An 11,150-nucleotide genomic window follows, 5' to 3' on the forward strand; every position below is an offset into this window, starting at 1 on the left:
TTTTCCTCATCTCCATTCTAAATGGCTTACCTCTTATTCTTAAACTTTGGCCCCTGGTTCTGGACTCCCCCAACATCGGGAACATGTTTCCTGCCTCTAGCGTGTCCAAACCCTTAATAATCTTATATGTTTCAATGAGATCCCCTCTCATCCGTCTAAATTCCAGAAATTCCTTATCCATTTTAGATCCAAAAGAATCTGACAAGCAAAATGGTAAAGTTTTCACAGTATTTTATTTGGGAACAGATGTACCATGCAGTGCGCGGTCTTTAATCTGGCCCTACAATGACCAGGACTAGGTTGACAGTAATAACTTAACACGAGACACTGGAATGGATGGTGCCCTCTTGCTCAGGTGAACAATGGAATCCGCTCTGTGCAGATGGTTAGATAACAAGCTGACAAACTTGCAGCAAGTGAGAAAAGCCAGGCACAAGCCATATCCCAAGGGGATGAGTTCACCAAAGCCCATGTCATTAACTGTCCTTCCCCAGGGAGTGCTTGTCGAACAGGTACTCTCCCATACCATTCTCAGGGGCTCCCAGTCTCTTCAGGTTGGTGATGTGTTCTCCAAGCTTCCTAATGGCCTCGAGTTGCTCACTCAAGTAGTTTGACTCCAAGAAATCACATAACTGTAACAGGAAGAGAAGGTAGCGTTGAAGGGTTTCACCCGAAAAGGGATACACAAGTTCCAAAAACCACCTGCATTAGCCTTTTGACTAGTGTGGAAAAATTCCAATTCGAAATTTTGTACAGGTCAGTTAAATTCTGAACATGTCGTGTCTCTGAACTTCTGTGTAGGTCGAATAATCAAATGAAATCTCTCACGAGCACATCTCAGTTTTTAATCATACTTTCAATGGTAGCTGTGCATTCATTTGTATGGTATTAAGAATTCCGCAAAATTCATTCCCTTCGGCCCAACTTGCCTACACTGGCCAACATGTCCCACCTGCCCGCGTTTGGTCCACATCACTCCAAACCTGTCCTATCCATGTACCTGTCTAACTGTTTCTTAAACGTTGGGATAGTCCCAGCCTCAACTACCTCCTCTGGCAGCTTGTTCCATACACCCACCACCCTTTGTGTGAAATAGATTATCTTCTTAATGCTTATGATAGCCACAAAAAGCTGGAGTATCTCAACAGGTCAGACTGTGTCTCTGGAGAAAAGGAATAGGTCGAGAACCTTCTTCAGACCTAACCCTAATGCTTATGCCATTTTCACCAATGCCCTCTGTAAGTTTGCTTGCCCCACCCTCACCCCATCGCTAGAATAGTAGCATCAGATAAGTAGGAGAGATACCAATTTAATAATGTCAGGGGATTATGCAACGTACCAAGAATTTCATGCTCACTTTGTGTGTAAATTCGATTATTTGAGACTGGCTGTCCAGCCTCTGGCAGCTTGTTCCATACACTCACCACCCTTTCTGTGAGAAAGTTACCCCTCAGATTCCTATTAAATCTTTTCCCCTTCACTCTGAACCTCTGGTCCTCGATTCACCTACTCTGGGCAAGAGACTCAGTGCATCTACCCGATCTATTCCTCAAATGAATCAATTCCTCAGGTTGGAACAAACCTGGTGAAATTGCAGAACATTCTTGATTCTCAAACTACATTATCTAAGCCTTTTATTTTCAGTTTCCTAACTGGATTGCCTTTGTTTCCCAAACATCTGAAATATGTGTTTTGAAGAATACCTTTCCAATCTGAGCATGGTGGCCTTGGTTTGATAAGGTTTATACACTTACAGCGGCACAGCGGTAGCGTTACTGCCTTACAGCATCAGAGTCCCGGGTTCGATCCTGACTCTGTATGGAGTTTATATGTTCTCCCTGTGACTTACAGGGGTGGGTTTACTCCGGGTGCTCCAGTTTCCTCCCACACTCCATATACGTACAGGTTTGTAGGCAGTGGCGGACTGGCCAGGGTGTCAGCTTGCCCGATGGCAAGTGGGCCCCCAATATCAAGTGGGCCCCTGATGAAGTGGGCCTCCTTTGTCTCCTGCAAACCAATATTTTTAGACCCAGTTCACCACTGTTTGTAGGTTAATTGGCTTGGTACAATTGTAAATTGTCCCTAGTGTGTGTAGGATAGTGTTAGTGTGCGAGATTGCTCGATGGGCCGAATCGCCTGTTTCCGCGCTGTATCTCTAAGCTAAACTAAACTAAACTTACACTGATATCATTCTTTTCACTCCCCAGTTTGTGCAGGGTCAGGATGCTTTGATTGACCTCAATCTCCAGCTGCAGTGCATGCTCCATTGCCTCCAAGCCACTGCCCCACTCGTCGAGGGAAGGTTTCTGAAAACACAAGAAGCTCCATACCATCCAGTCAAAGGCAGCCAGTGCGACTGGTACTCCAGTAGCAAACAGGTTCATGCACCACACTGGCACCATGTGCCTGCAGTGTGGAACACTTCAATACAATACAATACAATACAATACAATACAATACAATACCATTCATTGTCATTTAACTTCAAATTACTTGTGAATGCTGCAGTTCCTCCTAACCTCAATCACAAGGGCAGATAATGTGTAGAAAGGCACAGCAGATGCTGGTTTAATCCAAAGATAGACACAAAAAGCTGGAGTAATTTAGCAGGTCTCAGCAGACGGCATCTCTGGAGAATCTCGGGCAATTATCTGAATGGTCTCGACCCTCGACGTTACCTATTCCTTTTCTCCAGAGATGCTGCTTGTCCAGCCAGGGGAAAGATCATCTCTACGTCCACCATGTTCAAGTCCCATAACAGCATTGTATGCTTCAATAAAAATCACCTCTTGTGCTTCCAGACTCTAGATTATAGGCCGAGTCTGCACAAGCTCTCCTCACTGAATCATCCTCTTCCTCATTCCAAGAATCCTCCTCTTCCCCATTCCAAGAATTATACTGTCATTGCATTCACTCTATTGGAAGTGGTTCTTACGTCAGATGAAACTACTAGACCTCTGGAAAATCCCAGGTGTGTTTTCATCAGGGTTTTATTTCATTTAGAAGTCTTTACTGTTATTCTCAGATCTTCTTGCATGAAGCCCAATGCACCTTTGCCTTGCTCTACCTGCATTTTAACCTCAGGGATACACAATGACTCGCACGTCACTCTGCATACTGATGATGCTTTTAATCTCTCATCATTAAAAATATTACAGGAATGTCGTTTTACCATTTCACTAAAAACGCGTTTGCTCACATTTTCCACATTATATTCCACCTATCATGTCCCCACCTACTTAGTCCACACTTACTGTCACAGATTTAATTTCTGGATCTTTGTGCACGATTGAGGTGTAGGCTGGGACTCTATTCATTGGGGCGCAGGAGACTGAGGGGTGATCTTATAGAGGTGTAGAACACCATGAGAGGAATAGATTGGGTAGATGCACAGGGTCTCTTGCCCAGAGAGGGGAATCGAGGACTAAAGGAGATAGGTTTATGACGACGGAGAAAAGATTCAATAGGAATCTGGGGGGTAACTTTTTCACACAAAGGGTGGTCAGGCTATGGGACAAGCTGCCAGAGGAGGTAGTTGAGGCAGGGACTATCCCAATGTTTAAGAAACAGTTAGACAGGTACATGGGTAGGACAGGTTTGGAGGGATATGGGCCAAACGTGGGCAGGTGGGGACTAGTGTAGCTGAGATGTGTTGGCTGGTATGGGCAAGTTGGGCTGGAGGGCTGTACCACTCTATGATAGTCCACAGGCCGACTAAAGGTGACTGACAAGACTAGGGCTAGAAGCTGAAGAAAGTAATTAGAAGGGACAGGGATATTTCACTCCCACTAACCTTAATATCATGCAGGATGATGCGGCCTCCTCTCTTAATTTGAAACATCATCAGCTTCTCAGCATGCTCCTGCTCCTCGACGGACTGCTGCAGGTAAAACTTGGCAAAGTTTTTCAACGAAACGTCACAACGTTCGAAGTAATATGACTGAAACAGAAATAACCCATGTCAGAAGATAGACACAAAAAGCTGGAGTCACTCAGCAGGACAGGCAGCATCTCTGGAGAGAAAGAATGGGTGATGTTTCGGGTTGAGGCCCTTTTTCAGTCTGAAGAAGGGTCTCGACCCAAAACGTCACCCATTTCTTCTGCCAGAGGAGGTAGTTGAGGCTGGGACTATCACAGCATTTAAGAAACAGTTAGACAGGTACATGGATAGGACAGGTTTGGAGGTATATGGGCCAATCGCGGGCAGGTGGGACTAGTGTAGCTGGGACATGTTGGCTGGCATGGGCAAGTTGGGTTGAAGGGCCTGTTTCCACACTGTATCACTCTATAACTCTATTACATGTCAAGGAGCACATCACCCTGGCAAGGACATAACTTGCTTCCCTCTCGCTGCTACTGCTTCAAGGTATGGGGGATTCTAACAAACACTCCCTGTGATCTGGCCTTGACAGGATCAACAGCCAGTTTCTAAACACTGCTAAAGAAAGGTAACTTCAAGGACAGCACTTTCACGTCCGAATCAGAGGTTGCAGGTTTTAGTTGCACTCCAGACACTGACACTGCGTTTTGTAGATGACACAAACAGCAGCCACGATGATGAAGAAGAATGAATAGCTGAAGAGGATGAGGAGAATGGAGTGCCAACTAACCAGGCGGCTATGTTCTGGTAGTATTCAAACTCATTGAGTGATATTGGAGCTGCACTCATCCAGGTAAGTGGAGCGTATGGTTTGAGCTTTGAGGTTTTAGGGCACTGGTCACTGAAGGACACACAGTCTGACCTACTCTTGCAGCTGAGGCTTATCCAATGGGTGAGAAGAGGAATGTCGGTTCGCTTGTCGATCCAGACGTCCAAGGAAGGCGACGGCTGTAGAATCTGCAGCAGCCTGGGACTTTCCTAGATCGGGCACCGCTCATAAGAGTTAAAGCGCGGACTGGACTTTGAAAATAGCGCCAAAACATGGCGCCTCAAGCATGCGGTTTCAGTGGACTAATTCCATACACTTTTCTAATCGGGGATTGTGCTTAGTTCTGGCAATACTTTCCTGAACTGTATGTATGAAAAGAATTTCAAAGTGCATTTGCACCTGTGCCAATAAAGCACTTTTGACCATTAAGTTGAATTACTGGGCATAGGTGACCACTAGGATGTGGAAAACTTAGCTAGTAATGCAATTAGATGTCAAGGGTCAGTGTTTAGACTCTTTTGTTGCATGTGACCTTTGCCTGGTGCTTTGATCAAGGATCCAACTAGCATAATTTTGAGGAAGAACAGGGGTGTTTGCTCCTTGTGACCTGACCATTATTTATCTTTAAACAAACATTATTAAGACACAGCCACACTACCTAGCTGCTATCAGTCCCTTGTTAGTGAGAGGTTGTTATGGCTAAACTGATTCTTACATTTCAAAAACAATGAGGAAAAATCATTAACACAAATATGGTTCAGGAGTTTCTGATGTCTTGATGTCCTGTATCTCATTAATAGTGGAAACTGATGTAAAATTTCACGCTTGTCGTATTAAATAAACTTCAATTCTCTCACCACTGGAAGCTAAGACGTGCCTCTAATTTAGGAGATTATAATAACTTTATACGTATGCACAGAACATAAAGATTTTCAAATCGACTTTGTTTGGTTTATCTATATCACCTTAATTATCTGAATAGCATTGCATTATCTATTTGTTTAAAACTAGTCATTTCAGACATCTTCTACTTCTATAATTGGGCAATTAAAAGTGTTATTCTTTTCTCTCTATAGATTAGGCCCAGATTGTTGTGTCCAGAAAAAACTGTATTTGCTTGTTTTATCTTCATCCTACTCCATTTTATACAAGAATAGCAAGTGAATTTGGACCCAACCTCTGTTGTGAATAGCGTTAAATCTTGTGATTTTTTTAAATTTGAAACAATTATCTTACTTTGTGCTGCTTCTATATTGATTAGTTACCATTTTTATTTTGGCTTTTGTAATTGTTGCTGGGTTGTGGTGGTATGGAGTGAAGATATTGATTGTTAATTGGCATGGTGAGATTGCAAAGAGGTTTGACCAAGATTGTCATGGAGTCATGCAGCACAGAAACTGGCCTTTTCACCCACCCGTGTCCATACCTACCATCACCCATTTACACTAATCTCACTCATGTCATTTTATTCTCCCAACGGATTATGCAACTCACATAACTACCTGTTTTTGCAAGTTTCCTGGGGAAAAGTGACTCAGTTATAGAATGTACACAGTCCATTCAGATAACATCAGCTGAGTTGATGGGAGTTGAGAGGCTCCATGAGAGGAAAAATTAAACCTAGGTTACTGTAGCTGTGAGGTACAATACCAGCCAATTGTATAGCTGGATGGAAAGGAATTGAGAGGCTATATGTTGAATTATTTTGGATCATGTCAATAGATATATAACACTACCCTACTATGAATAGATATGAAGCACTACCCCGCTGGGATTAGGGGGCATATTTGGCCTCTACTGGAGTCATGAGACTTTTATGAACACTGGTGTTCAAAGGGATGATGGGAGCTATGCCTTCTTCAACATTCAATAAGATTATTGCTGATGCTTTGCCTAAGCACCATTTTCCAAATCTGTTGCCCTCTCAACTGGGGGAAGCTGGGGTTTGCAGAGTGTTTGTTTTGGGATCTTTATCCTACCTATTTTTCGTGATCTCTATAAGATTGTTCATCCTCCTGCACTCCTAGGAATGAAGTCCTAGCCTGCTCTATGGTAGCCCTCCCGATGGAGGAAGCCATCTCTCTGCTGGGGTCTGCAGTGCGTTTGTATTGGGATTTTTACCCATTTATCCTGCCTATTCCTCATGATCTTTATAAGATTACTCATCAGCCATTCCTTCTCTCCAGAGATGCTGCCTGTTCCACTGAGTTACTCCAGCATTTTGCATCTATGTTTGGTTTAAACCAGCATCTGCAGTTCCTTCCTACACATTTTGTCCAAGGAAGGCAACGGCTGGAGGACCTGCAGCAGCCTGGGGCTTGTGTAGATCGGGCACCACTCATTAAGATTTAAAGTGCGGACTGGACTTTCAAAATAGCGCCAAAACCTGGCCCTCTTGCATGCGGGGACTAATTCTGTACACTTTGTTAATCGGGATTGTACTTAGGTATGGCAATACTTTACTGAACTGTATGTAAGAAAATAATTTCACTGGCCGTTTGCACAGATGACAATAATGCACCATTGACCATTAAGTTGATGGCCACTAGGATGTGGAAAACGCAGCTAGCAATGCCATTATCAATGGTCAGTGCTTAGACTCTTTTGTTACAGATGGCCTATGGTAGCCCTCCCTACAGGTGAAACCATGTCTCCCTGGTGAGGTTTTCAGTGTTTGTGTTGGGAACCCCAACAGGGTGATAGGGGTAAATCTTTACTCATTTACGTTACCTATTCCTCTGATGTCTGCAAGATTACTCCTCATCCTCCTGCACTCCAAGGAATGAAGTCCCAGCCTACTCTCTGGTAGCCCTCCCTAGGTGTAAGCTGGGTTCTCCAAGAGTGTTTGTGTTGGGATCTTTACCCATTTATCCTGCCTATTCCTCACGATCTCTATAAGACTTCCATCACAGTGAGGAGAAGACTCACTGTGATGGATGTTTGTGTGAATTGAATTGTTTGGGTGTCTTGCAGGAATTGTTTTGTTTGTGTGGCTGTAGAAACGGAGTTTCATTTGAGCCTCGCTGAGGTTCAAATGACATGGAATAAAAATTGAATCGAATTGAATTGAAGACCACTCATCCTCTCCATGTCTCCCTGCTGGGGTTTGCAGAGTGTTTTGTGTTGGGATTCTTGGTTTCTTGGTCCTCCAAAATATTCCAAATGGAATTTAAACTGGAGGTGGTGGAGGGAGGACTTAAGCCAGAAAGAGTTATTGGGAAGAAAGAGCTACTTTAAATTTAGCTGCGTCTGGTTGGGTAACTATAGTTGGGTGGAGATCTGCTGGGACATCTCTGGAATTCTCTGTCACAGAAGGTAGTTGAGGCCACAGTTCATTGGTTATATTTAAGAGGGAGTTAGATGTGGCCCTTGTGGCTAAAGGGATCAAGTGGTATGGAGAGAAGGCAGGTACAGGATACTGAGTTGGATGGTCAGCCATGATCATATTGAATGGCGGTGCAGGCTCGAAGGGCCGAATGTCCTACTCCTGCACCTATTTTCTATGTTTCTATGGGTAGGACAGGTTAAGAGGAATAGATTGGGTAGATGCACAGGGTCTCCTGCCCAGAGAGGGGGAATCGAGGACTAAAGGAGATAGGTTTAAGACGAAGGAGAAAAGATTCAATAGGAATCTGAGGGGTAACTTTTTCACACAAAGGGTGGTCAGGCTATGGGACAAGCTGCCAGAGGAGGTAGTTGAGGCAGGGACTATCCCAATGTTTAAGAAACAGTTAGACAGGTACATGGGTAGGACAGGTTTGGAGGGATATGGGCCAAACGTGGGCAGGTGGGGACTAGTGTAGCTGAGACGTGTTGGCTGGTATGGGCAAGTTGGGCTGAAGGGCTGTACCACTATATGATAGTCTACTCTATGAGAAAAACATTTTTCACACAGAGAGTAGTGAATCTCTGGAACTCTTTGCCACAGAAGGTAGTTGAGGCCACAGTTCATTGGCTATATTTAAGAGGGAGTTAGATGTGGCCCTTGTGGCTAAAGGGATCAGGGGGTATGGCGAGAAGGCAGGGATGGAATACTGAGTTGGATCTTCTTCTTCTTCTTCTATGTAGTGTTTTTTGGCGGTTGGCAAACAACTTTTTTGGTGCATTACTGCCACCAACTGGCATGGAGTGTGGATCAAACAACACCATTGCATATACTAATAACCTATATCCTTCCAAACAAATTGGTTATAGGGTGATTTCACTAAAGGTCACTGGAGCGTAGATCCGCACCCACGTGACCAAAATTCTCAAGTGGAGGACACTCGAGGGTTCGGTACATGTTAGTGGACATTTGCCGTGGATATTTAAATTTCCAAAATATCGGGAATTTAAAAACGTTTGAAAACGACGAATTTGTGAGCTGCAATTTACTAATGCCAGTCGGGGTGAAATTCAGCGAGCTACCGATAATTCCCATATTTTGGAAAAAAAAATATCCACGTCAAATGTCGGCTGTTCATTTCAAGTCGGTTTGGCACCTTCAGTGCAACCTCGGAAATTTACCTTACATTTGCTATCTTTTTTAAGGTCCAAAATCTAGGTAATTATGCCTCACGGTCACCGCTGAATTTATCAAAATTAAGTCACAACCTCGCCTTACTTTTTGTAAACGGGTGGGAAAATGCGTTTTTTCCCATCCACTAACTAACATGTACCGAACCCTCGAGTGTCCTCCACTTGAGAATTTTGGTCACGTGGGTGCGGATCTACGCTCCAGTGACCTTTAGTGAAATCACCCTATACTGAGTTGGATGATCAGCCATGATCATATTGAATGGCGGTGCAGGCTCGAAGGGCCGAATGGCCTACTCCTGCACCTATTGTCTATTATTTTTTTTTTTTTTTAAATTTATTAGGTGCAGGAGTAGGCCATTCGGCCCTTCGAGCCTGCACCGCCATTCAATATGATCATGGCTGATCATCCAACTCAGTATCCCGTACCTGCCTTCTCTCCATACCCCCTGATCCCCTTAGCCACAAGGGCCACATCTAACTCCCTCTTAAATATAGCCAATGAACTGGCCTCAACTACCCTCTGTGGCAGAGAGTTCCAGAGATTCACCACTCTCTGCGTGAATCTTCCTGAGTCTCTGAAATCCTGTCTTTGGGAAATTAGAGACAAATTTAGTGAACACGCATTGAAGGCCAGGAGTAAGTGTCCAGATTGAGATTATAGTGATGTGAAAAAACGGGAACTAAAACTAAATGTGTAAGTAGGGGCCCCAGTGCACTGCTTTGCCCGGGGGCCTATAATGCTGTTAAGGCCCTGTATCCACGCCTTGTCAATCTCAATGATGAATTTCAATGCCTTATCGGTTTAAGAGAGAGAAGAGATATTTATTGTCACATGCACCAATTGCTAAAGTGAGATTAGGGTTACCATAGAAACATAGACATAGAAATTAGGTGCAGGAGTAGGCCATTCGGCCCTTCGAGCCTGCACCGCCATTCAATATGATCATGGCTGATCATCCAACTCAGTACCCCGTACCTGCCTTCTCTCCATACCCCCTGATCCCCTTAGCCACAAGGGCCACATCTAACTCCCTCTTAAATATAGCCAATGAACTGGCCTCAACTATCCTCTATTGTCCTCCCACACTCCAAAGACGTCCAGGTTTGTCGGTAAATTGGTTTGGCATAAGTGTAAATAGTCCCGAGCGTGTTTATAGGATAGCGTTAATGTTTCTATGACATGGTGACCAGGTGCCTGCCTTCTCTCACCATGGACAGGTAGACGTAGAAAGCGCGGAACTCCGTGTTGATCTGCCTGTTGATGGCATCCTCGCATTCCTTGGGGTAATTGTGGCGCCGGGGGCTGCAGTCGGAGCCCCGGCCATGAGCTGCTCTCCTGAGCTGTCCGTGTCCCCAGGCTGGTGGCAGCAGCGGGCCCGCCCTGCACCCGAGGCGGCAGAGTAGGCCGCGGCCCAGCCACACACTCCCCATCGGCGTCCGCGTTCCGCCGTCCCTAGCAACCACCACCTCGCAACACGGCCCCTGGTTGGTCACAAGCGCTTGCCGCCCGGCTGCGACCTTCCAAACATGGCGGCCGGCGGTGCCGCCCCCGGCTGGGACCTTCCAAACATGGCGGCCGGCGGTGCCACCCCTGGCTGCGATCTTCCAAACATGGCGGCCGCCATGTTTGGAAGGTCGCAGCCAGGGGTGGCACCGCCGGCCGCCATCTTGAAGGAGGCATTCAGAGTCACACAGAGGCCCAACTTGCCCAAACCTGACCCAGCCACATGTGCAGATAAACCAAAGATAGGCACAAATGCTAGAGGAACTCAACAGGACATAGGACAGACACCATCTCTGGAGAGAAGAAATGGGTGGCGTTTCTGGTCTAGAAGACTATCTTCTTCAGGCTGTCCCACCTGTCTTCTGCTGAACGCCATGTTTGGAAGGTCGTATCCATGGCACCGCCGGCCGCCATCTTGAGCGAGGCATTCAGAGTCACACAGAGGCCCAACTTGACCACCGAACTCATCTCCACATACC

General features: G+C 45.3%; 1 protein-coding gene across 1 annotated transcript; it reads right to left on the minus strand.

Annotated features, from left to right (window-relative positions):
- Positions 1–218: 218 nt before the first annotated feature.
- LOC129713912 (ferritin heavy chain-like) lies at positions 219–10,698 on the minus strand. Its single transcript, XM_055663289.1, has 4 exons — positions 10,377–10,698; positions 3,794–3,940; positions 2,181–2,306; positions 219–632 (listed from the first exon to the last, which is right to left on the minus strand). Exons 1-4 carry the CDS (start codon positions 10,596–10,598, stop codon positions 477–479), a joined length of 651 nt encoding a protein of 216 aa, XP_055519264.1. The 5' UTR covers positions 10,599–10,698; the 3' UTR covers positions 219–476.
- Positions 10,699–11,150: the final 452 nt, after the last annotated feature.

This window comes from Leucoraja erinacea, chromosome 37, assembly GCF_028641065.1.
Source record: "Leucoraja erinacea ecotype New England chromosome 37, Leri_hhj_1, whole genome shotgun sequence".
NCBI lineage: Eukaryota > Metazoa > Chordata > Chondrichthyes > Rajiformes > Rajidae > Leucoraja > Leucoraja erinaceus.

Coding starts and splice junctions, on each gene's coding strand:
- LOC129713912 (XM_055663289.1), bottom strand. CDS start 10,598: ATGGGGAGTGTGTGGCTGGGCCGCGGCCTACTCTGCCGCCTCGGGTGC. Junction 3,941..10,376: donor TCTACGTCTACCTGTCCATG/GTGAGAGAAGGC, acceptor TTTCTGTTTCAG/TCATATTACTTCGAACGTTG. Junction 2,307..3,793: donor TCATCCTGCATGATATTAAG/GTTAGTGGGAGT, acceptor TTGTGTTTTCAG/AAACCTTCCCTCGACGAGTG.